This window comes from Protopterus annectens, chromosome 7.part0 (genome assembly GCF_019279795.1).
Source record: "Protopterus annectens isolate FY-2018-M chromosome 7.part0, PAN1.0, whole genome shotgun sequence".
NCBI lineage: Eukaryota > Metazoa > Chordata > Ceratodontiformes > Protopteridae > Protopterus > Protopterus annectens.
Window position 1 is genome coordinate 575,198,911 of NC_056739.1, and position 27,271 is coordinate 575,226,181.

The 27,271-nt window shown below is 41.1% G+C and overlaps 1 protein-coding gene across 2 annotated transcripts in view; it reads right to left on the minus strand.

Annotated features, from left to right (window-relative positions):
* The window catches only part of LOC122806600 (schwannomin-interacting protein 1-like), a 436,192-nt gene that overhangs the window by 226,580 nt on the left and 182,341 nt on the right, over positions 1-27,271 (minus strand). The window contains exon 3 of one of the 2 annotated variants that reach the window (XM_044077158.1): positions 11,660-11,751. In XM_044077158.1, the coding sequence (XP_043933093.1) occupies positions 11,660-11,751 (92 nt within the window). The remainder of the gene's footprint in view (positions 1-11,659; positions 11,752-27,271) is intronic. The other variant, XM_044077159.1, reaches the window with a different exon arrangement.

The window sequence follows — 27,271 nt, forward strand, 5'->3', positions numbered from 1 at the left end:
TGACTTGAGACATTATTCACTGGACTATATGAAGAGAGACATGATTGAGCTCTCTGTATATGTGTCCCAGGCAAGTATGTCCCTAGCCTTGAGCAGCATACTACCCTCACCTAGAATGATGCTACAGAACAAACAAAAAATGATTTATTTCAATAATGGGCTTACTTTTTGGTGTCATTCAAAGAGAATCCAGTTAATTTCTGTCAGCTTGGGAAGCCATGGTTGACTAACCTTGCTGCTTTGCCAGAGATGGTTAGCACCTGGCATCTCTAGGCTTTCGGCTGTGAACAAAGGCTCTTGCCACCTCCATAGTGCTTTTTTTAGGCAAAGTCTCAAAAATAAACTTGCCAATGTGAAATTTGCCAATCATAACCAAATAAGGGTCATGCTAAATGCTAGGAGCTTAAATGAAAAATTTCACATCCTGGAAGCACTTCTATCATTAGAAGATGTAGATGTCTGTGCAGTCACAGAAACCTTGTTCAAGGCCTCAGAGACTACCCCAGCCTTGCAAGGCTACAGTGCCTTCCACACCTTCAGACTGCAAAATGAAAGTGTGAAAACCAAAGAAGGTGGTGTTTCTATATATATTAGAGCTAAATTCACCTCCCTTCTAGTAAGACTGGACAACTCCATGGAGTTACTCCAAGTTCACGTTAAGGTGGGTAAGACCCACATTCAAGTTACAGCCAGTTATAGATCTCCCTCCATGGGTCATGACTCACACAAAGCCTACTTGACCAACCTGGAGACAATCCAAATATTACTAAACACTCTGGTTATGGGGGATTTCAGTTATCCCACCATCAAATGGGAAACCTACACTAGCCCAAAACCCACTAGCACAAAATTTCCTTGACTTTGTTAACTCAAATGCCCTGGAACAAATTGTTCATACCCCAACAAGAGGAACAAACATACTAGATCTGGTCCTCACTAACATGTCAAATGGATGTGCTACCACAACTGTTGGACCCTCATTAGTTAAATCTGACCACAAATCAGTCACCTTTGAGCTGACACTAACACCAGAACTCACAAAGGGCGAAATCAGATTAAGAAAGTTCACCAAGGCAAACTATACCCTCCTAGGTGAAGGTATAAATGCATTCCGAGGGCCACCCCCAGCTGGAGGTGGTAACTACAGCAAAGCTTATGCTAAAGCCCTGTACAATCACTTGCATAAGCATATAAACTCAGCTGTACCAGAAAGAATCAAAGCCAGAGCCCCAAGTAAAAACAAGCCACCATGGTGGACATCCAGCATCAACAAACTTTACGATAAATGCAAAAAGTTGCTGTCCATGAAAACAAAAGCAAGACCCCAACAATGGAAAAGCACCCTCCTCAGCCTCAACAGACAAATAAGACAACTTGTCAAATCCTCTAAGGGCCTCTTTGAGAAAACCTTAGCTAGTACAACCAAGGATAACCATAAGAACTTTTACAGCTACATACGTAGCCTAAAAGGTAGGACCCAAGCAGGTGAAGAACTAGTGAACAACTGTACCACACACACTAACCCCACAGAGATAGCAAACCAACTAACAGATAGGTTTGGCAAAAAATTCACATCCCTGTCCCCCCCAAATCTATCACAAACCTTGTCCCCTCCTACCCTACCTATCTGAAAAACAGGTTATCAAAGTCTTGCCCAAGGCAAAAAACACAGCCTCTTTGGGACCAGACGGCATCCCAGGCTGTCTTCTAAACAGACTAAAACATGAACTAGCATCACCATTAAGTACCCTTTTCAATCATAGTGTAACCATAGGTTTTGTTCCTGTGGAATGGAGAACAACAACAGTTATTCTCCTCCACAAAGGTGGCCTAGCAACAGACCCAGGGAATTAGAGACCTATAAGCTTGACCAGCCTCATCTGTAAGGCCATGGAATGTATCATTATGGACCTCATAAATAAAGACATAGGCGACCTCCAAACCCTGGCTCCTACCCAATTCGACTGCATCAAGGGCTGATCCTGCCTGTTAAATCTTGTGGATTTTTTTGAAGAAGTGAACAGGGCCACTGATGAGGGCAAATCTGTGCACACAACAACCTCGACTTGGTAAAGGCTTTCGACACAATCCCACACTCAGGCATTACTGATAAATTTAGCAAACTGAATTTAAACCCCTTCATCGTAAGATGGGTTGCTGACGGGCTGACAAATCAGGCACACATTATCAAAGTGGGTGACTCCACATCAGCAGACTTGCTACCAGTGGGATGCCACATGGGTCAGTACTGGGCCCCCTTCTGTTTGGTATATACTTCACAGAGGTTCAGGTCAAAACTAAGGGGTTGTGGCTGACTAAGTTTGCAGACGACTGCAAACTGGGTGCAATTACTGAATCCCCAAATGAAGTCAGTATACTCCAGGAGGGTCATACATAGACCAATGACTGGTGTCTTAGTCACGGTCTCAAACTGAATGCAAAGAAATGCATCATCATTCCCTTCAGCACAAACATGTGCATTTATTTTACATAGTGTGTTGTAGTTTGTTTCATTTGGTAGTGGATTTGGCTGAACTTTTCCCCTGGAGTTAGCAGGTTGTTGTTAATGTTCCATAACAGTTTTAGTTTTGATTTGGTACTTTCGTATTATCGCAACCAGATTTTTGCGGCAATGCTGGTTGCTTCTGTTTAGGTCAAGTAGTAGCAGTACAGTGTTATGAAAGTTAGACACGTGTCTTCTGTAATGTTTTAGTAGTTTTACGAAGGTTTATCATTGAAACGGCTTAAAAAACTGAATCGGAAAAGTAAGGTTTGAAAAATAGGTTTCCCCTTTACCGCAAGCATCTCGTGCCAGTTTAAGCAAGTCCCATTCCACTTTCAAGGTGTTCCTTTGACATGCTGCCGGTCGGTGAAGGAAAGAGATTTGTTTTCCAAACCTTTACTATTCTTTTCACAGCCGATTCAATGGTAAACCTACTCTAAGACTACAAAAACAGTACAGAAAATAATAGCAAGCACATAATCTGCTGTTTAAACTCCGCTTGTGCGCAATATCATCCGCTTAACTGCCACACTCCTTTCAGAACCAACAGACATACACATGTAACCACTGCGATCACTGAAATCAAAGCTTGATGTCTTTAAAGGACGCTTGCCACAAATCTTAAAACTTATAAGTCCTAACATTTTTTAAAACCACCACCGATATCCCAGCAGACTTTCTGACAGTGTACCCTTCCATATTACACTTCAGTGATGCCGTTTCAGTAGAAATCAACAAAGTTAAAAGATGACGCAAAATCTGGTTGCGATAATACGCAAGTACCTTTGATTTATACATAGTTGTAATAACATGAAATCATTTTTTGTCCTTGTATGTCATTCTTTTAACTTCCTTTCTAAGGGTTTTGTACTGCTGAAAAGCTGAAAATTATGTCACTTTGGTTATTGTTCTCTACTTTCAGGGGTGCTCTTTCTGTTTCTATAATGACCTTGGGATGACCCCTAGCAGTGACTGACTATTCTAGAATTCCATTTCAGCTAGGCAGAAGGCAATATTTTACATGTGAAAGAAGAAATGTGTAGTATAATAAACATGACACCAATATAGTTTGCAAATGCTTATAAACTTAGTTATACATGAAAATGTAGGCATTATAATAAACCGTTTACCATTCTGACTATTCAGTAAAAGCCAGGAGTAAACTCTAGCAGTATTCATACTGTACTTTATTTTCTTCATTTGATTTCTTTTCTTTTAAATTAGATACAGTTTGTTTCTCTCATTGCTTTGCAACTTTAGCTACACAATTTTTTCCATTGCCTTTAGTTTTCTGCTCTTAGGTTCATAGGTGTGTACTAGGCTAATGGCCCTGGAGCCTTTACAAGCCTAGCCCATAGGATTACCCTGGCATCGTGCCACCTGACCTTAGTTCCCAGTGCCTCTGTCAAGTAGAGCCACTGGAGTGATCCCCGGGGTGAATCTTCTTGGAATACTGAGCTATGGTTTTCTGCCCAGTGGTGGATATCTTTGAGAAAAGCTCCTTATGTGGAGTACCACAGTTACGGTGATGTCAGCAAGATTATGTGCTGGCAAGTGTGGGTTCAGAAGACTGTGAAGTTAGCAGAATATAATGACAGCAGGCTGCAATAACAGCAGTGTATAAGGTGAACAGGTGGAGAGGCAGTCATTGCAGGGCAGGGCTGGTCTTGTCAGGGTCAGTAGGGTACACAGCTAGTTGAATGCAACTTGGTGAGATGCAGAAACAGCCAGGCTGCAGTCATACCTCTCACCCTCTTAGAGCCAGAAGTCTGGACAAAGCCATAAGTAAAAGTGGGACAAATGCCCAAAAATAGGGAGAATTTTTAACTATTGCTCCTTCACACTTAGAAATTTGATAGAATAACGGCTTTTGCATTAGCACAAATTTTCTGAAGGGTATGAAGTCTAAAACTCAAATGTCTTTTACTATTTTCTAACTTCAGTCTTTAATGATTTGCCACTAACTTGCCAAAAAACACAATTTTATGAAAAACAGACAAAAAAATATGAGGCAAAAATCTGGACATTCTACGAAAATCTGTACAGTTGAGAGGTATGCAGGCTGCAGATACAGTAAACTTCAGAGCTGTCAGTGTGCAAATTCAGCAGTGTAGATACAGCAAAGCACATGACTATGTGGACAAAGGACAGCAGGTTGATGACCGTAAGGATGCAAAGGGAGCAGGGTTCATTTGATTGGGAGTGTACCGGTATGGCAGGGAACATGACTGCAGGGGCGTGGAAACAGTAGAGCTGTGGGGGTAAAGGGACAACAAAACCCAGGACTAGGGAGCTATGGGAACAGCAGGCTACATGACTAGGAGGTCATAAGGACAAGTTTGTAAAAGTACTGGAAAAGCAAGGTTAATGCTTAAAATACTGCATGAACTGGGATGGTAAAATGAAAGTGGAATTGACAACCAGCATGTAAGACAGTGTTTGGCAAAGACCAGCATTAAAGTACAGTTTTGTACACTTACCATAAATGTAGATGTTGGAGTGCATTCACTGTTGCAGTCATCACACTTGGGTTATCCTGCCAGGAGTAGCTCTCAGTCGACCCGAATACCAGATGCTTAGTATTTCTGTGTCAGTTGCTGTTGCTGTAGAACTAACATCAGGTCGTCAGTGGTATAAAATCAGGCAGCTGACACCATTACATCAGTTTTTCTTGTCCCAGCTGTCAGGGGTCCCCAAATAGGGAGCTAGGTTATGGTGGAAGAATACCACCAGTAGAAAATAAATACCAAAAATTCCCTGTAAAGAGAGAGGAGAGAGAGAGAGAGAGAAGGGGGATAGAAGGTGGATAACCAGGACTGCAACAGTGAATACACTCGAACATCTACATTTATGGTAAGTGTACACAACTGTACTATGTTCTTCGTGTTTCACTGTTGTAGTCATCACACTTGGGTTGATTCCCAAAGCTGAAGAAAAGGATGGAAGCAGTCAAGAAGACTGGGGGCTGGCTAGGATGCCCTGCAGGACTGTGGTGGCAAAGCCTGCCCTGGATTTGGAGAAGATAGGCCGATGGTAATGCTTGGTGAAGGTATAAAAAGAAGTCCAAGTTGCAGTCTCCAGGATGTCCCTGGTGGGGAGCCCCCTGATAAAAGCTGCAGAGGTGGAAGTTGACCTGGTGAAATGTGTCCTGACCCCCTTTGGGGGCAGTTTTCCATGCTGTTTGTAGCAGAAATGGATGCAGTGTGCTATCCATTTGGAGATTGTTTGTTTGGATATGGCCTTGCGATCTGCCCCTGCTGCAAAGCTGACTAGGAATTCGTCAGTTTTTCTAAAAGATTTAGTCCTATCCAGATAGAATCTGAGCTGTCTGTGCACATCTAGAGAGTGCAGAATCCTTTCCCCCTTGTTCTATGGGTTAGGGAAAAGGGTGGGCAAAGGAACAGATTGGTTGAGAGCCACACTGGACACCACTTTAGGCATGAAGGATAGGTTAGTCCTGAGGGGGACCCTGTCAACATGGAAAATGATGAAGGGCTCTACAGCCATGAGTGCTGGTAGCTCTTAAACTCTTCTAGCTGAAGTGATGGCCAGAAGCAAAGCTGTTTTCCAAGAGAGGAATTTTAACTCTGTTGAAGCTGCAGGTTCAAAGGGGGTAGGGTGAGCTTTTCCAACACAAAGTCAAGGTCCTAAGCTGGGGTAGGAACTCTTCTGGGTGATCTTAAGTTGTTAGCCCCTCTTAGGAACTATTTGATGAGAGGGTGTGAGAAGAGAGGTGGCTCTGTGCTGTAATGAGCAGAGATGCCAGAGGCATGAATTTTAATAGAAGAGAAGGATAGACCCCCTGTGTAGTAGGTCTGCTAGCTAATCCAGGATGAGAGGTAGGGAGGGCTGTGCTGTTTCGGCTCCCTTAGCTGTGCTGTTTCAGCTCCCTTAGCCTGGATCCAGGTGCAAAACCTTTTCCACTTGTCAGCATAGGATTTTCTAGTGCTGGGGTGTCTGGCCTCACATATAACATCTAGGACTTGTTTGCTTAGGCTGCCAGCTTGAGGGGAGGTCAGGGAATAAGCCAGGATGCCAGTTTGAGTGTCTCCAATTGGGGATGCATGAATTCTCCTTTCTTCTGGGTTAGGAGTGTTGGATTCTGAGGTAATGGTGGCAGGGGTGACAGGCTGCACAGCAGTAGGTACCAGTGCTGGCATGGCCAGTCTGGGGCAATCAAAATTGCCCTCAGTTTTTCCTCCCTTATTTTGAGCAGTACCCTTGAAATGAGTGGTAGAGGGGGAAATGCATAGACCGAGAGGTTTACACATTGGAAGGATAGAGAATCCACTTTCCAGGCCTTGCTGTGAAGTTCTCTGGTGCAGAATTTGCTGAGCTGATGATTGGAGTGGGAGGCAAAGAGGTCCACCTTCAGGGTGCCCCATTCCTGGGTTACAAGGTTGAAAGTTCTGTAGTCTAGCTGCCACTTGTGTGGGTCTAGCAGGTTTCTGCTTGTGTTGTCTGCCAGAGAGTTTAGGGAGCCTGGCCATGTGCCAAAGGGTCATGGCGAGCCTGCAGAGAGGATAAGAGTGAGTCTCTCCCTGCTTGTTGATATACTTCATCACTGTGGTGTTGTTTATTTTGATCAGTAGAGGCCTCAGGGAGAGTAGGGGTCTGAAATCTGTCAGGGCATGCTGAACACCTGGCATCTCTTTTTAGCTAATTTGCAGATGTATTTGATTTGAGCTCTAATGGCCCTGAATGTACCTGCCATCTAGGTGTGCACCCCAGGCATAGTCTGATGCATCTGTGGTGAGGGTCTGGGCAGTATGGGGTTGTGAGAAGGGAAGTACTTTGTTGTGGTTGCAGGCTGCTGCCCACCAAAGAAAATCTTTCCTTAGATAGGGTATCATTGGTATGATAGTTTCCAGGTCTTGAGAGTGTTGACACTAAAGGCTTTTTAGGTATCGCTGTAGTTTCCTCATATGCAGTCTGGCATATGGAATGAGTAGAATGCAGCTGGCCATGAACCCTAGAGCTTGAAGGATTTTCCTTGCGGATAACTGGGTTCTGGTGACTAGTTAAGAGAAGTAGCCTGTCAGGTTGGCTTGTTTTTCTGGAGTAAGGAATGCCATCTGGGATGCTGTGTCCAGGCTTGCTCCCAGGAATACAATTTTTTTGTGTGGGGATTAGTTTTGATTTCTTTTCATTGATAGTATACCAGAGGGAGGTCAGTAGGTCCTTTACAAAGGTCAGGTGCTGTAACAGCTTTTCCTGACTGTCTGCCTGAATCAGGCAATTGTCTAAGTAGGGGAAAATTTGAATAGAAACCTTGGCCTATCTGGTCTGCAGGAACATGGTGTATTGCCCTCATGGAGAGCAGGGAAAGGACTTACTTTTTGGCCTCTGCCCACTGGTTTGGAGGAAGATATGGGAACCCTTTTGGGATGGCAGAGTGTGGAAATAAAATTTGTATCCCTGGGACACTATGTTGAGGACCCAACAGTCGTTGGTAATAGAGGCCCAGTTGTTTGCATGGAAGAAGAGTTTTCCTCCTAGGGGCACAAGCAGATGGGCAGAGGTAAGAGGTGGAGGTGTAAAGTCATTGTGAGTTCTTACCATAAGGGGGTGGCTTAGCACTCCCTGTTTTTGAAGAAGAGGAACTCCATTGCTTAGATCCCTGCATTCCCTGGGACTGCTGTCTGGGGGTCTGCTTCCCCTGGGTCTGGGCTGAGCTGGCCTGGAGGGGGCCAGAAAGGACCAGTGCTTGGAGGGGCAATGCCTACTGAACCTTGGAGGCTGGACCTGTAAAACGTCTTTAACTGTCTGCATAGATTTAACTTTTTCTTCCATCTTTTTTAAGACCTCTTCTGCCTTGGTGCCAAACAAATTGTCTTTCTTCAATGGTGCGTCCAATAATTTTGATTTGACATGGTCTGGCAAGGTCTGTTCCTTAAGCCAAGCTTGCCTTCTAAGGACAGAACTAGTGACTGCTACCCTGCAAGATACTTCTAGGGCTTTAAAGCCACATTGCAAGGTGTGCTTAGTAACTTGGCTTGCAGAAAGCATAAGCTCTTATAATTCTTTATTTTTTGCACAAGCAGGAAAGGAAGATATTTTTGTTTGAGGAATTCCATGGTATGCTGATGATATTTCTGCATGTGGAACTGACAATTTAGTGCTCTAATAGCAAGAGTTGCAGAGGTGTATACTTTTTTACCCCATCTGTCTAAAGCTCGGGAATCCCTGTCTGACGGGGCAGGATTCTTAGCTGAGGTTGCTTTAATTCCTTTAGGTCCTTGGGAGATGACCTCTAGGTCAGCAGTAGGATTTTTGAAAAGGAATTTGAGAGAGTCAGGGACTCTGTAGTACCTGTAAGGTTTCCTGGGAGCAGGAGGAAGGGTGTCAGGAGTCAAACTGGATTCCAGAAAAACATCATCCACAACATCCAGGACAGGAGGAATAGCTAAAGGTCTGTGCTGTGGCAAATCTAAGAATTCCATGAGTCTCTTTTTTGACTGAGGATAGTCCTGACATTCCCATTGGAAATGCTCCCTTAAAGTATGTAGGGTTTCACCAAATGAAAAATCCTCAGGTGGAGAGGCAGAAGGAATGGATTCCTCTGCATCAGAATCCTCATAAGGAGAGAGGGGTTGCATGTCTTCATATTCAGAAGCATCAGAGTCATCGGACACCTGTTCAGATAAAACTACTGAGGACAAGTCTCTTTTTCTTTTGGAAGGGGTAGCCTGGCTTCCCCTAATAAGCATAATAAGGTCTTCCGCCATTTTAAGCTTTTGAGATTGAGGCATGGATGCAGGTGCCTGAGCTTGGGTCATTGGTTTTTTGGGTGTAGTTCATACCCTGGGCCTTAGAAACTCGGTAGTTTTAGAAAGAACTGAAGACGTGAAAGAAGTTGTGGATTTGTGTCGAGTATCGGTAGTACGAAGAACTTCCTCGGAAGCCGGTGCCTGCTCAGCGGCTCCGGACCCATCCAAGGTAGAGACATCCGCAGGATCCTTAGTCAAGAAGAGTCTCGCGGCATACCGGACTCCGAAAGGGTCTTGGTAGCGGCCTGTGAATCCACAGAAGCAGGCATCAGGGGCTGCAAAAGTGCCTCACTGAGAACCGAAGAACTGATGACTAGCTTAACAGAAGCATTGTCGGCAGTTTTGGACATGTGCGGTCTGTCTCTGTCTTTATCCTTATATTTTTTCAGAAGATTGGTAGTCGGATGGCTTACCGAAGCCATATCAGAATTCGAGGACTGAGAGCAAAAATATCTAGCTACAGTAAGGCCCGATGATGTATAGTTCTGGTGTTGAACAAAGCACAAAAGCGACAGCGAGGGACGTCATGGTGTGGGCCTAAACAGGTGATGCAGTAAGACTGGAAGTCTCGGTGCAGTATTTGCTTTCCAGAGGCGAGAGAATTGTTTACTTTTTCTGACATCGGTTAGAGCAAGAAAAAAGGATCCCCAATGGGGTACTTAGCTTTAGAAGACTTCAACTTCAGTTCGGAAATGAAAACTCAAGTAGCAGCCGACCGACACTCATGCGAACTGCTTCTGCTTCGGGTTCCTCGGCAAGAAGGACTGATGTAATGGTGTCAGCTACCTGATTTTATACCACTGATGACCTGTGACAGCAACCAACGCAGAAATACTAAGCCTCTGGTATTCGGGCCAACTGAAGGCTACCCCTGGTAGGATAACCCAAGTGTGATGACTGCAACAGTGAAACACGAAGAACATCAGGATTAAAAGCCAGCAAGTTATAGGCTTGACAAAGCGCACAGACCCAAACTGTATCTTCTGCTTTTTTGAGCTGCCCATGCTGTTGCTAACTTGAGGCATATCCTTGCAAGACAAGTTCATCTGTCCAGACAGCCACCAATCTCCAAGATCAGAAATGCACTTCAACTACAGCATCACTTATGATTATATGTCTTGAAGCCCCATTGTGACAATGCTACACTCACACTTCATCTTATTTTCATACTCAGCTAGCCCTCTGATAAACCAGGCAAATTATAAGCACTGTTCATATTTTGAGGTTACAAGAAACAAATCAACTACTGCAGTCATAGGATGATGTACTAAACTTTACTTTTGGTTAACAGTTTGAAACAGGCAGATTTACAACTTCCTTTTTCTGTGTTTCCTCTTAAGCAGGCAGAACTCTGCTACTGAATTTATTTAAAATTCAAAATCAGCTATAGAAATTGCCTATAGGTATTGCTTAGTTTAACTTCCTTACTGAGCTTGAATTCAAGAAATTGAAGTTATGCTTAATCTAATTATAGATTACATTTAGTTGTCTATTTTATCTTTAGATTGAGTAAGAACTGACAGATGCAGACCCACATTCTGGATTTATGACATTTCAGAGTTTAAATTTATCTGACAGAAAATTAATGCCCAAAGCAAACCTGAAAAACAACAACCAACTAGCCTTTTACAGAAATATCATTGTGTTACTGGTATCCTGAAAACTTTGATTTTTTTTAACCACATGTAGCCCAAGTACCTATGACAAAACATATACTGGTTCTGAAATCACCTGAGATACCTTGAGTTTTATTGCTTAGGGAGCAGGGTTGGTAGTGTGGGGTTGGTAATAACCCAACAACAATTTTTTTTATTTATCCAAGCCTGAAAGAGAGTCATCAGAGATGAAGAGTCAAGGTGAGTTTAGACACCATATTGTTCTGCAATAATATTGGGTCTGTATCATGTCGAAAATGTGAAAACAAATGTATGTTTCTGTTCAAATCCTGTCAAGTTTGGCATTTCTTTTTCCTTCTCCAGTTCGTGAGTTTGCAGCTTTTATGATGATACAAAAATTTAGCTTTTTAAACTGAATTCCACTGCAAAAAAAAACCTGTTGCCTGAAGAAACTCAAGGTTTACGGCTTTTAAAGTGTAATCAATATTGATGAATCTAAACTGGACCAAGACTAGTGAAATGTGTCTGTTCTAAGCATACAATGCTGTCTCTTTCTAGAGTGACTTTTCAAAATAATGCGGCTTTATAACTATCAACAATATATAAAATAGTAAACCTGTTTCTAAACGTAAGCATCTAAGACTAAGGAATTTCTGTTGCAGCAAATTTTGCTTTTTTAAAGTGATTCTTTTTAGCACTGCAGTGAACTTTAACAAAATATAATCATCATGTATTTCTATGCTGATGTTCAAGAATGTTGTTTCCCTTACCGTGAGGTAAGTGCAATTATCCTTCTCGTCATTTCATTATCGTCATAGCTGTCATCTATTTGTACACGTACTCTTGTTGATTCACCCTCTATCTGAAAAAAAAAATATAGGAATAACATAATTGTTATGTAAAAGAAGGACATGTAAAAGAATAACCAGAAGTAGGCTGTTTGTGTTTCAACTTACTCTAAGAGAATCCTGCTGCCAGTTTTTGTGGAACGTGGTACTTAACAACTGGGTAGGTAGGGGTTGAGGAGAGAGTGGAATAGAACTGGTCATTACAAATGAAATAGAATGCCAGTTTGAGACTGTTCTCAATATGCATTCAGTGTAGGGACACATTTTGCCATGCTTATTGGTTTCTGTGTTGATCAATATATCACAGTGATTTGCTTGGCTAGAAGTCACTTTCTTGCTTTTTACAAATCAGTGAATTACCTGCAGCTGAAAGGAGAGTAGTTGGTAGCATATATATATAGCACTTATGAATGAGTTGACAGAATGGCACAGTTTGCCTGTATAGTGTTCCTGGCTGTGCGGCTAATTTGCAGACACCTATCTCCCCTGCCATCCATGGAATGCACCTTCCATCTGACTCATTAAGCTTACACTCCATAGGGTCCACTTTAGCTCCATTCTAAGCTCGCACTGCAAGACCAACTTAGCTCTATCATTAGGCTCACAGCCCATAAACCACATTAGGTCCATCCTTGACTCATAATCCATGAACCATTGGGTTGAGAACCTTCAGATTTTCACCACCCTTTGGGTAAATTAATTACTATTCTATACCTTATTGATTGTTGTAATTATACGTTATTGATTATTGCAATCCGTGCATTAAAATTGACTGCTACTCATGGAGCTTTTCTCCCTGGGCCTCTGCTGAAGAAGGACGTGTCCAGTCGGACTTTCCCAGTAAACAAATGTTAAATAAATAAATAAAATAAATATTCATTTAAGTTTTGAATTGACTGTCCTTGATTTGTAATTAATGCCCTCTGTTCAAGATCTGTCTTTTCACCATGCAGTCACAACCACTGTCCCTCCATCTAAGGATGTAGTGAGTACTGGCTATTTCCCCATTACTGTTCCTGCCTTTCAAACAATACATACCGTATGTTCCTATGCTTTCTTCCACCTCTTATGAGCCCTTTTGTTCTTTCTCACCACACTGATACCTTACATGAGACAAGGCTGCCGATCTTGACACAGCATTCTAATCTGAGTTTTATCACTGCTTGCTGTTTATAATGGTCATATATTTTTGACTTCCTTTGAATTTATTCCTCTGATAGCACATCCAAGTGACCGGGTCACTGTGACAGCTGAATTCTTACATTGGAAAGGTGCATGATGGATATCAGGGTGATCTATCTTCCCCCCCTCACAAAGGGTGTTAAGTCTCTCAAAGTCTGCTTTGCCAGAGTGCATAGCAACTTGTAGTTTTCTGACACCGTATCCAAGCTGCAATTCCTCTGTCTGGTCAACCAGTTTTTCTAGTGTATCTTATTGCACTGCACTCATACCTGTGTCTAATGTACCAAGCTCACTGTGAGCCATAAATAAGCTCTGCAATATACTTTATTCACGGTATCTGTTATCTAGAGTCTAAAGAAAGCCAAACAAAGCACATATTCCTATGTTAACCTCATGACCAACACCTCATTGCCTTTCCATGAGCTACCCTTGTAGCACCTGGCCCATTAATTGTGAATCTGCCCTGTTTCATTTTATGGTGCCTAAAGCCATAGCTAACATGGATATGAGCACCTTAGTAAACTTTAGGTGTTCACTGACTGCACCCACTGAATGGCTGAAATTCATGTCACTCGTGACCCAGTCAGAATGCACTGCCTCTATAAAATGCTTTCATGGACTTTACAGGCTGACTTTCCAGGCTGTTTGCCTTCAAGGACCTCACAGACATCTGTTTGATTAGCTTTCCCATTATATTCACCAGGACAAGTATGAAGAACCTAGTTTGTAGTTGTCAGGCTTATTCCTTATTTCCTGACAAATTTTGGGAAGTGGTATTGCTGTGATTGTCTTCCAGCAAATGACATTTTGGGATTATTGCTATTATTTTTGTTGTTGCTGTTTTTTTTCCATTTAAGGTCAAATAGACAGAAGTGCCTTTCTTTCAGGAATGACCAAGAAGCTTTGGTCAGGTGGTTAGAATACCACAGCATGCAAGGGGAATATGAAGGACTCAATCCCAATTTTTTCAGGATGAAGTACATTGGTAAAATACAGCCTTACATTGTCATCCCATTCAGCCACACTGTAGCGGCCTTCTAAGGGGCCCTAGCAGTACAGCCATTCCTTCACTATTCCTGGAAGATAGGTTATCTGGTCTGTGGGCTTTGTCTCCTTTCAGGCTGTCTCCTCTTTCTCCTTTGGCAATCCCCCCACCCAGATACACCTGCTATGCTACAGTCTGGTCTGGTTGTTCCCTGCTAAACACTCTAGCAAACTACTTATTTAGTACCTTTGTCCAGACCTGAGTACCATCAAATTACATTTCCTACCTCCAGTTATGACAGAAAACCTTATCTTCCTTATTTAACTGAAATTCCTGGTGGCTGGTGCAGAAAGCTGCATATGCGAGCTTTCCTTTATGTGCTGATATAATTATTAGGATTTTTACAGGTGTATTTCTTATGGTGTCTGAATCTCTGCTGTCTAAATCTTTTTTACTTGTAAGGTCACTGATACTGTTATTGCTCTAAATAATATAAGGAATCAGTAAGGCATTGAACAGCATACATTACAAAGTTGTAATGCTTGGCCACAGCATGCAGTACCTCAGTGGCCAACAGCTTTCAGCCCTTTACGCTGTGCATGAAGAATGTTTACTTGTACATTCTTGGGAGGGGAGCTTACTGGATTTATGAAACATTCAAAGGTGAATCCAACTCAGTTCATTCTGATCCAAGCAACAGGCAGTTTACTAACAGATAGTTGTCAAAAATATCAATTTTCATTATCTGGAATACCACTTGGAAGTTCATAATTACTATAATGTGTAACTTGAAATCTGCAACTTTGTAGGTCTTTCTTGAGAAAAGGGGCAATGACAGTGCTAAACAGGATGTTGTGAGCTCAGAAGTACAGGAAAAATCATCCCTTCTATACATTATTATTCACATTATCAAATACAAAGCAACGCTGCACTACTGTAATCTTGGATTATCAGAGCTGTATCTTGATATAGCACTTCAGAATAAAACTATGGCTGCCCATGGGGCACATTTATAGGACTAGGCCTCAGCCCCCAGTGCAACAGATCATTAGTGATAACTCTTCTACATAGTTTAAGTGTCTTGCTACAGCGATGCTTGTTGGCTGTATGTGCAGAACTTATAAAACATTTTTTCTGAGTTAACATTTTGCTTCCTATGTGAAACAGCTATATGTGACATCAGTTATATCCCTTACATGTTGTACCTGATGTTCTGCTAACAACTGTACCAATATTGCTGTTTTCCACTGTTACTAAAGGTTCCTCTGAACCTACTACAGCTGCAACTGTGTGTGTGTGTGTGTGTGTGTGTGTGTGTGTGTGTGTGTGTGTGTGTGTATGTTTGTGCATTTTTTGGGGGAAAGCACATATAAATAGACAGATGGACATACAGACAGATGTGTGTATAGCCGAGAAATGGCTGGATAGATAGACATATATCAGTTGCAGATGCTGTTTGAACACCGAGATAGGTAGACAATGGCAATAGCTATTTATTCATGGGTTTTTGTTGGTACTGATTTGTAGATGAAGATATATAAACAATGATAGCTACAGAGGCATATAGACAGAAAGCATGCAGATGGGGAGATGCTATCCATTATACAGTCTAAAGAAAAATGACACTCATGAATAAAGACAGCAGAGAATGAGAGAATGGATGTGACAATCCTCAGCTCACCAGATGTGTTACAATAGTTAGATCTGAATGTCAGGATAGGTGTTGGGAATGCCAAGGGAAATCACAAGGAAAGCAGCAGCATCAGAAATGATACACTGCGTAAGTAAACCAGAATGCCTGTGAGCAACAGGGTTATCTTCTCAGGTGAACAGACTGCTTTTCAACATTTCTGTACCTAATAAGCTTAATATTTTAAACATCCATTGTAACTTGTATTATTGTACAACCCATCTGAAGTGTCTGTGACAAAAGGTTTATAGTTTTACTATGCAACACGTATCTCTTAGCCACTGTCATTACATAGTAAAAAAAAAAAAAAAAAAAACAGCAAAAAGTGACTCACAGCAGATGCTTATAGGATCCTTCCAGAAAATGTAGCTAACCAGAAGAACATCTGCGTAACACATCTGAAGCCTCCGTTTAGCAAGGCGTTAAGGGAAAGTATGCAAATTACCTCGGAGGACATAAGTGTTACAGTGTACTGGCTTTTGAATGCACAATGAAGCACAAGTCTTTTTAATAAACTCAGGCTAATAAACATTGCACTATGTACATAACTACATGGAGAAAGGCATGCTAAATTAACAGAATAATTATTTCTTCATTTATAGTTTACTAAGGATATACTTTGACTTACAGCTCAGAAATTGCTATTAAGAATTAACTGGGAGATGATGAAGAGCAAAGAATAGCAGAAGCTAATCATATACGTCAGTAAAAACAGCTACACAGTCTAAGTTCCAAATATGGTCACTAGCAGATGTTTTTTTGGGGAAATGAGTCAGATAGTAAGTTCAGTCTGTCTTGTACATCTGCTAAACTGCTCACAACTGTTTCATCTGAAGTTACTACTTACATTTAAAGCAGTAGTTATAGCCTGATAGCTAGACTGTCTGATTAAGTACCTTCACAGTACAAAGTCCGACTGGTTTCAATATATAAATGATCAAGAAAAAAAGAACAAGACTGATAGACATAGGGATAAATAGGCAAACACAGAGCTAGCTTAAGTGGTGAGATAGATGCACAGATACATAGATTAATAGCTAGCTAGCTAGATAGATAGATACTGTCTCTGTAGATGTGTACATAGATAAATACAATACCAATATCTGTACACGGCATGGGCAACATGACCCTTGGTGCCTGCCACATTATACATTCTCTCAACCCAAAGTAAGTGTATATTATGTTTTTAAAATTTGAAATGTTCTTCTGTATTATAATTATATAATTGCAAGGAATTCCTATTTTTCCACCATTTCCGAGAAGCAGTGAATTGTTTTGTTGTACTTTCTAAAATATCTTAATAGTTTAACCTGATTTAAGAAATCTCTCTCTTCCTTAAACCTGTACGTTCTTATAAGAATTAATCTCTGTGTTGGTTGACACATGGTGCATAAATAAATAAAGACAAATCTTCATGAGACACATCTGTGCTGACGAACCATTCCTCGTTGTCAGCCTCTCTCCAGTAATTTTCTGAACCTTGGTCTTGGCATGCAGTAGCATATCAGCCACTCGTAATATTTCCTTATTATGACTACTCACTGAATTAATATCCTTCACCAGTCCCTTCCACACCTGCCCTTTCTGTTCTACCCATCCCAAGGATATGCATGCCACTCGTGCAAAGGGCAAGTAGTGGCACCTCTACCTTCTGTGTGAACTTTTCCACGTACTGCCATTCCTTTATTCCCATGCCAGGGCACGCACAGTTGTGGTTACACATGTGACTCGTGTGTGTGCATGTAGGACTGCCCCTAGCCCTCCTATGGTGGCCTCAGCCCAGTCTGTTGATATATATACTATAACTGCTTTAAGACCGTGCTATAGTGTGGTAGGCCATGTTAGCTATGTTTGCTGTTTATCGGATATGTGCTCTTGGCACAATTTGTGTCTGGTGCATGCCATGCTGTCCATGTGCATATGGCATAGTGTTGGGACACGTACACACCAATACAGTGACCGAGACTGACTGTGCTCTCTGATGTTCACTGTGCTCTGTCAGGGTGACCCTCCCCCCCCAAGCAACAAAAATTCAAATTGCCCTGCCTATTCCCTGTGTGCTCTCAGGCTAAGCCACTCTCGTCAGGAATGTGATCTGTCCCGAATGTTTCTATTATGTTACACCCTCCCAGCCTGTTAGTTCTGTCATGCCTTATGCAGTATTAATGCACACACTACATTTCTTTGTGTCTGTTACATACATACCACTTTGTTTGATCACTGCAGTCCTGAAGTCCATAACTAGTTATCCCATCTACTGTCAGTATGCCTCTACAGCAGTACTCTTTTTTTGTCCACTATATTTGGAATATCTATGTTGCTTTCCATACCATAGTCTCCTACAAAATGGCAACAGTATTTTTATCACATTAAGATGGGGCATGTAGTGTGATAATTATTCTAATGAGATGCTTTAACCTAATTGTCTGTGAATTACACCTATAACACAGTGCATTATCAGCCTTAGTCCTTACTACAGGGCCTATTTTGCTCATTTCTATGCTGGGAGATCATGTGATATGTGCACACCTGAGAAGCCTGACATAAACACTGTCGCTTTACATCAAGCTACTGACTGTATACATCATACTACTACTGATGGACATCACTTGTACATCATGCTACTGACCACGTACATAATACTACTGTGATGGGCATCATGCCACCATAGTGCCTGTTGATGCACAACATGTAGTATCCATTCTGTGCAGCCAAGAACACTGGCTGCCATTTTTCTGTTGGATTACAGGTAGAACATAGACATGACCTCAGCGGGCACATTTTGGAAGGGCTCCTGCCTGGAAGGAGTGCAAAATCTTTCTTCACCTACTGGGGAACTATGAGAGCCCACTTTATAAAGTAAAGTCCTGGCGCCTAGTGAGTGGTACCAGTGGCATCACCTGTTCATCGGTTGGTACTAGGCCAGGGGTCTGCAACCTTCACTATTAAAAGAGACATTTTGGCCTTTTTCCTACCAAATAAAATTCATCTGGAGCCACAAAACATATTTGACCCGTAATATGAAGATAACTCCGCGTATTAAGTTTTATATATAGTTATTATACTGTATATAAAAGAACTAAGTTTATAAGAGCAATATTTAAAATCTGTCCCTATTTTTGTTCCTTTTTTGAGATTTTTATTGGGATCGCTCGATTGCTGTCAGTGCGTGTGCGTGCGTGTGCGTGTGTGTGTGTGTGTGTGTGTGTGTGTGTGTGTGTGTGTGTGTGTGTGTGTGTGTGTGTGTCATACCTTTCATCCTCTTAGAGTAAGAAATCTGGACAAAATCATAAATAATGGGGGAGACAAAGGCCCAAAAATAGGAACACTTTTTAAATATAGCTCTTACAAAATTAGAAAGTTGAGGGAACAGGTTTCCATTAGACTGAATTTTCTGAAGGGTATGAAGTCTGAAGCTCAAATGTCTTTCTATATTTTCTGACTTCAGCTCTAAATAATTTGCCACTGATTTGCCAGAAAACCACAATTGTATGAGAAACAGACCAAAACTATGAAGCAAAAATCAGGACATTCTGCAAAAATCTGTATAATTGACAGGTAACTGTGTGCGCGCGCGCGTGTGTGTGTGTGTGTGTGTGTGTGTGTGTGTGTGTGTGTGTGTGTGTGTGTGTGTGTAAAATGCATGTTAACAGAAACAGTGTTAGTCAAGCAGGTTTATGTTTATAAGAGTAATATTTAAAATCTGTCTCTATTTTTCTTCCTTTGTTCCCCCTTTATTTGTGGCTGTGTCCAGATTTCTTGTGGTTAAGAGTTTCAGTGGTATGGTGGAGGGGTACAGAAACCTTTCAGGAGATGCTGATGATGCCAAGGAATTGCTCGATTGTTTGTGTGTGTGTGTGTGTGTGTGTGTGTGTGTGTGTGTGTGTGTGTGTGTGGAATGCATAGTAAAAGAAACCTTGTTATCCTAGCAAGTATCTAAATTTATAAGAGCAATATTTAAAATCCATCACTTGATCGCTCTCAGTGTGTGTGTGTGTGTGTGTGTGTGTGTGTGTGTGTGTGTGTGTGTGTGTCATGCTGCAGAGTGGCCATTATTTTTCAAAGCTACAGGGAGCCACTGCAGAGGGGTGGAAGAGTCGCATGCGGCTCCTCACAGGTTGCAGACCCCTGTACTAGGCTATCGGCCGTAGGGCCTATACAAGCCTAGCCATAACAATTCCCTGGATATTTCTTCCCACAATATTTACATCCCTGGACCCCTGTCTAGCAGGGTGACTGACGTGATCCCCGGGGTGAATTTCCTATCTCCCATCCAGTCGTCAAGGTTCCTTTTGAAGAGGGCCAAGGAGGCACTCTGCTTGACATGTATGGGCAGTCTATTCCAGAGTATGGGGAGCCTCTGGGTCAGGAACCTATCCCTCCAGCATATTTTGTTCGTTGTGATGACAAGGTTTAGATCCCTGGAGCGTGTGGCTCTGAGGGATTGAGATTTCTTTTTAAGTGTAGCATGTCCAGCAGCTCAGGGATGGACATGGCCTTGTATGTTAAGCAGAGATCACCTCTGAGTAGACGATATGCCACAGAGTATAGCTGGAGTTTTTTTAGATGGTCAGCATAGGGGCATCTGCTTTAGGCCTGTGATTCTTTTAGTGAGGTATTTCTGCGGCCTTTCCAGCTGTTGCAGATGTCTTGTGAGGTACATACCAAATGGGGCGTTGTACTCTATAATGGGTCTAATGAGGGATGAGTATAGTGGGACAATGACCTCCTTTTTTCTGGATGAAAAGCCCTTAGTGATGAGGTGTGCCATGTAGAAGGATTTCCTGACTGTTGTAGCGATGTGGTTATCGAAGGTGAGACCACTGTCCATCTGTGTCCCTAAGTCTCTCATCACACTTTCGGTGTTTAGTGTACTGCCACCTGTGTGGTAATTCATGGGTACATGTTTTTTCCCATAGGGCATAACTATACATTTCTTGGCATTAAGCTTAAGCCTATGGCTCTTGCACCAAGCATCTGTTTCTGTAAGGCCCTTTTGTAGAATATCCACATCATTTGGGGATTCAATAATGGCTCCCAGTTTGCAGTCATCTGCGAACTTTGTTAGCCAGAGTCCCTTAGTGTTGGCCTGTACTTCAGAGAAGTAGATGCCAAACAAGAGCGGTCCCACGACTGAACCCTGAGGTAGTCCACTTGTCTGGAGCTGGATTTGGAGTCTGCTACTTTTACATTCTGGATTCTGTCAGTAAGCCAGTTGGCAACCCATCGAGTGATGTAGGGATTTATGCCCAGCTTAGTAAGTATATCTATGATTCCAGAGTGGGGGATTGTGTCAAAGGCCTTGGCGAGGACCAGATAGGCTGTGCGGACCACCTTACCCTCGTCCACAACTCTGGAGACTGATTTGAAGAAGTCAGTCAGGTTCAGGAGACAAGATCAGCCCTTCACAAACCCAAACTGGGTGGGGTCCAGTGTTTGAAGGTTGCCAGTGTCTTTGTTTGTAAGTTCCATGATAATGCATTCCATGCCCTTGCAAATCACAAACAGTACAGGTACAAATATAGTATTCTTAAGAAGTGCCATCCAGACCTTCTCTGGCAATAGGAAAAAGGGGCTATGGAGGGAGAGTCATGTTTTTGCTGTAAGCAGTCTCTTCCTGATTTGATAGTATACAGTAAGTCTAGCACCTGTAACTTTGTCTTTTGCTTTCTGGCATGTGCTGTGGCCGTAACTGGTTGTATTATTTTTTCTAGTACCTCAGGAGATCAAGGAAAGTAAGACTGTCTGCCAAAAGCGATGAAGGTTTTTCAGGGAGGAGGTAAGTGCAGTACATTGCTGACAGTAATGTAATATTTTAATAAAATGTATAACACAAAAGTAATCTGTTGTATTTGAGTGACTTTTTTTTCTTTTTTCCTTTTTTATTTCTCTTTCTTTTGGCATTGAAAAATTTTTTGAAACTGTGTAACAGCAAACACCAGCGGAATAAAACAGTGCCAGAAGTTATAAAAAACATTTATTCTATCATGAAATTAAAAAGGTAAGTGCTTTCACATCTGCTTCTTCAGATCTTCGACAAAAAATGAATGAACTAGCTTGCATAAATATACAAACATCAATCTAAGTGAGGCAAACAGGTTGAACCAATCACTTGAAGCATTATATTAAACCAAGCATAAATATAGCATATGCATAATAAAAGACAATTAAGCTGATAAGACAACCTGTATAGGAAGTAAAATCACTCAAACATTCCTGAAAAATGTGTCAATACACTTTCAGTACTGATCCAACATTGATCTGTTTGAAGCAAATACTATAAAAAGTAATATAAAATAATGCAACAATAAACATATAATATATATATATATGTATATATATATATATATATATATATATATATATATATATATATATAAAAGCCAAAAGACACAACATATAAGAAATGTATATGGATAAAAATGTATATAATGACATTATATATATTTTATATTGTAATAACACTCAGCAGTTATCACTTTCTAAGGCTTCGTCCCTTTAGAATAGGTCTTAATGGGACTTTTTCATTAAGACCACTGCCCTGATCTGCTTTTAACCTAATCGTCCAGTTGACCTCCCTCGTTTCAGTAAGGTTTCTAATATCACCGCCTTGGACATTGGGCTTTATCCTATCAATCACCATAAACTTAAAAGAGTGTCTCGCATCAGTGGTTATAAGATGTTTGGACAAGGTACTGTTGGAAGAAGCACAATGGGTAGTGTATAAAAACTCCCTAATCCTGTCTTTCAGAGGTCTATCCGTCTTGCCTACATAAAATGCTTGGCAGACCATGCAGCTGGCAAGGTAGACCACATGTGGAGTCAGACAGGTTGCGTGCACCTTAAAATCAAATCTATGTTCACTATCAGGATGTTGAAAACACCCACTACTGTCTACATAGTTACAAATATTACATGCTCCACATGCCAGTGTACTGGCTCCACACTCAGACACACTAGATTTCTGGTTATCTGGATAGGATAATAATCTTTTTAGATTTTTTTTATTCTTATATAAGAATCTGGGAGTATCACCTACAAGCTTCTGGATGTTGGGGTCAGTTGTTAATATTTTCCAGTGTCTCTTAATAACATTCATTGTCCTCCTAGTGTCAGTGGTTTAAGTTAGAGGAACAGTGATATTAGTAGGTCTAATGGGAGTTAGTCTCCTACCACTGGAATCAGTGGAGTGTTCAGAGTAGTACAGTCTGGCTATACTGGATCTAAGTGGAGATATGCTACAAAGTATACCATCAACCTCCTTTTCTTTATAGCCTCTGTCAGTCAGCTTGCCTTTTAAGCATAACAACTCATTTAAAGCCATCATCTGGCCCATTCAGCCTAGAGGCTCTCAACCCCTGTCCTTTAACTACATTCTTAAACACATGTGATGGGTGCATGCTATGTTAATGCAACAGGGAATTCCTATAACAGGGTTTCCTATATATACCAGTACAGAGGGAACCATCAACCTGTCTGGTTAAAAGCACATCCAAATAATTTAGCTTAAGTGTCTGAATAGTTTAGAGAAAATTTCAAAAAACTGGTAGAGGAGTTCAAATCTTGATGAAACTTGACTAACTCATCAGGATGGCCAAACAAGGAACAGGTCATCCACAAATCTATGATAGACCGGGACATATTGATGAAAACTTGGTGTTGAAAACATAAACTCCTATTCCCATTGAGCCATGACCATATTGGCGTAGCTATTGGCACTGGAGGTCCCCATAGCCATGCCATCTCTTTGTTGGTAATAAACATCATCAAAGACAAAGATATTATTCTCAAGTACTATACAAAGATCTACCAGGTGACACACTGAAGGATCATATGGACTGTATTTGGACAAGTATCTGCCCACATAAATCAAGCCAGCCTGGTTAGGAATCAAGGTAGACAGTGACTGTACATCCATAAGCAGGTACCTCGAATCTGTCGGTTGCATTTTAATATAGTCAAAAAGATATCTTAAAAACTGTTTGGAGTCCCTCAGCACTACCTCATTCCTGTCTAAGATTGGATGCAGGTGCTTCTCAACAAATATAAAGAAGGGCTCCATGCTCCAACCACAGCCAGCAACAATAGGTCTCATCGGTGGTCTGTGACTATCCTTATGGATCTTTGGAAGACCCTGTATGACAGGAATCAATGGCTTATCACTTATCACTTATCAAAAAATAGTTATACAAGTCAAGACTGATTATTTTATATTTTAAACAATTACTCAAGGTACTCCTAATAGTTCTTATAAGACAATCTATGTCTTTCTTGGTGATAACAGTGTAATATCGATTATCACCTAAGATTTTTCATGGAATTAAAATCGTCTGACCTGTCTATCACTACTATGGAGCCACCTTTACCAGCTGGTCTAATGGATATAGTCATGTCATTATGTAATGTATGTAGAGCTGTCTTCTCATACTGAGTAAGGTTACTACAGTGATTAGTTCGGAGGCTTGATGCAAATCATTTTCTACTAATTTAACAAATGCATCTAGAAGAGGGTGTGGATTAGGCATAAACAGGCTTGGTTTCTTGAAAATATTAATATTAGCATCATCAGTATACCCACCCCCAAACTGTATTTTCAGTGAAACATTCTGTGCAAACATCCTAATATCTAGAACAGTATCTGTCACATCTCCATGTTGTGCAGGTACAAAGGAAAGTCCCTTCCCCAATGCATTTAACTCATGGGGGGGGGTCAAATATCTCTTGGGCAAGTTCCAAATAATCAAGTTGAGATGGTTCCACATCTTCTTGAGTGATTGACTGGTATTCTGTTCCACTGGCAGTTTCCTCTTTGTCTGCTCTGTGAGCAATTCCTCTTGGAACGTTGGTCCTTGCCAATGGGTAAAGGAAAAGTGATAGAGCCATTGCTGGACCCGGCATTTCTGCCATCCATGCTGTTATTAAGGCTCATCGGTGTTTTACGTTTCACATCATTGCCTAGTACTAGGGTTATATCCCCTTGTAGGCCATTCACCCCATGTATATTGTTGCATTATTTTATATTACATTTTATAGTACTTGCTTCAAACAGATCAATGTTGGATCAGTACTGAAAGTGTATTGATAAAATTTTCAGGAATGTTTGAGTGATTTTTACTTCCTATACAGGTTGTTTTGTCAGTTTAATTGTTTTTTATTATGCATATGCTATATTTATGCTTGGTTTAATATAATGCTTCAAGTGATTGGTTCAACCTGTTTGCCTCACTTTGACTGATGTTTGCTTATATAAGCATGCTAGTTCATTCATTTTTTGTAGAAGGTCTGATGAAACAGATACGAAACTGCTTACCTTTTTAATTTTATGAGCAAATAAACATTTTTTTTATAACTCCTGGCACTGTTTTATTCTGCTGGTGTTTGCTGTTACACATTTTTGTTTCTATTTTCAGTGGTTTATTTATCTCAATGAGTGTATTTCTTTCTTTTTTATTGTTATTTTTTTATTTTATTTTTTTGGTAGATCAGCCATGGAGCAGACAGAGGTAATTTGGCATCTTCAGCATTTTGCACCAGCACCACTGCTACTACCAGGTCCCAGCAGTCCTCAGTCCTGCCTGTCTGAAGGGTGATGAAGGTCACCCCATGAAATGTGACCTGGTTGGCTTGATGGTGGCCTCTGTGGCCACTTCCCAAGAAAGGGACTTCCCCCTCATCTGAGAATGGTGTGGAGGGATCCTCCTGGCTCACCTAGCAAGAAGTAGAGCTGCTAGTGAGGACCAAGGTGTGCTGACAACTGAATGCCCACATTGGCCATCTAGAGCACCTCCTCATGAGGCTTATGGAGTCACTCAGCCAGCCAGCCTTGATCATCGGAGGAAGCCTGCCCATGATCTCAGCCACAGAGATAATTGACTTTTTGGTAGGTCTGGCAAGCCTTCCTTACACCGCCCTATTCCACCATCATTGTGTTCCCAACCTTGTCACTCACCATCCTCTGTTTGTTGTCAAGTCCTCCACATCACCAGTCTTCCACCCTCTGTGCAAGGTTTTGCAATTTTGCCCCCTTATGTGTCACGACCTTCCTCATCAATTTTTGTCTGCATTCTATGATTGTTTGTTTGCCCACACATCCTTTCCTATACCTTCCTTTATAACCCACTGCCCCTTGCTGCCATCCTGTATTCTTCTTCTTACAGAATAAAATGAGCACCTGTACCCATAAAAAGAATATCATTCTTACCTCCCACTAATTGTCCCTTCCTGTTGACCTTCTGTGTTCCTCTGCTTACTGTTTTTCATTTCTGCTGGTCCTGTTTCCCCATTTCCTCCCTATCGTCCCTTGTATAACGTCACTATCCCAGCATGTATACTTATTGCCTGATGGGCCATGTCACAAAAAAATCATTACACTGTTTACCTCTCAATGATCACAGTATGATTTTGTGTGAATAACATCTCTATCTCGATATATTGCAAAATTATGCAGGCTAGCAGAAACTATTGGTTTAAAGATGGACTCTCTTATGTATTAAGGGATGGATTTGTGTGCGGCATACATTCTGAAACTATACTAAAAGACTGTTGTCTGAAAAAAAGATTTACCAGTAGACCATAGCTTAACAATGTAACATAAATGGAACCATCTGTCAGAGATACATCTGAATTTCAACAAACAATGTGTCAGACATACTGAAAGATGAGCATGTTTTCATTGTAGCAACAGATTACATGACATTATACAAGTCCAGCAATAATTAGTATAAAGATAAAGATTACAGGAAATGTCATAAGAAAGGCCATATCGGGTGTGAGAGCAAATGGAAGAATGGTAATAGGAGTAATAATAGTAAGTAAGCACGGCATGTGCAAAAACAAAACACGGAGCTGCAAATGTGCATAAGACAGCTAATGCAGATAGTGATATTGATACTGAATCATATGATAGGGTTAAAGATACTGGCAAAGATGATTTATATTATATAAAATTGCAGATGTGACTGAAGATGATTGTAAAATTGTATAGGTTACCCAAGAGACAGCAAGGGTAAAGCTATAAATTTAAGTAAATGAAAGAATAGCACTCTTCATACATTGCAAGAGAATGTTCTCAGAAGGGGATTTAGGTCAATCATTCAAAGAACAGTTAATTCTAATTCCATTCACTAGTTTGAAATACATTCAAGTGTTCTTTGAACTAGACAACTTTTTGCAGAGGGCAAGCCCCCTTGCTTCTTCCATGTGGGGAATTGCATCCCACAAACTCCTGCTAACTAAATATATCTACCCTGAGATTGCAGAATACTGGAGAAAAGAGAATTCCCCTTTCTCCAGTTTTAAGTGATATTGGATAAAATGGAGCTCTGCTACATTTCTTTGAAAACTATGACATCTGATCACTTTAATTTGAATGTCATGCATTCAAGCAAAGTGTACTTTGACAAAGTAGGAGAACCAGTCAGAGATGCCATTGAAAGAAGCAGTGTTAGCAGTTCAGTCAAAGATGGATACAGGTAAGAAAGTTGCCATTGAACGTACAGTTAATATAAAAGTGACTTATAATGGTAAAACACAGATGTTAAGCTTGTATGTAGCAGAGAGTAGATATGGAAAATTTCACTAAACCGGTGTTCCATCAGTATATCACATTATCAGAAAGAGGCAGTAACGATGATGCAGCTAAACAGTTTAGATCCATTTCTGTTTTTTTAACCAAAGA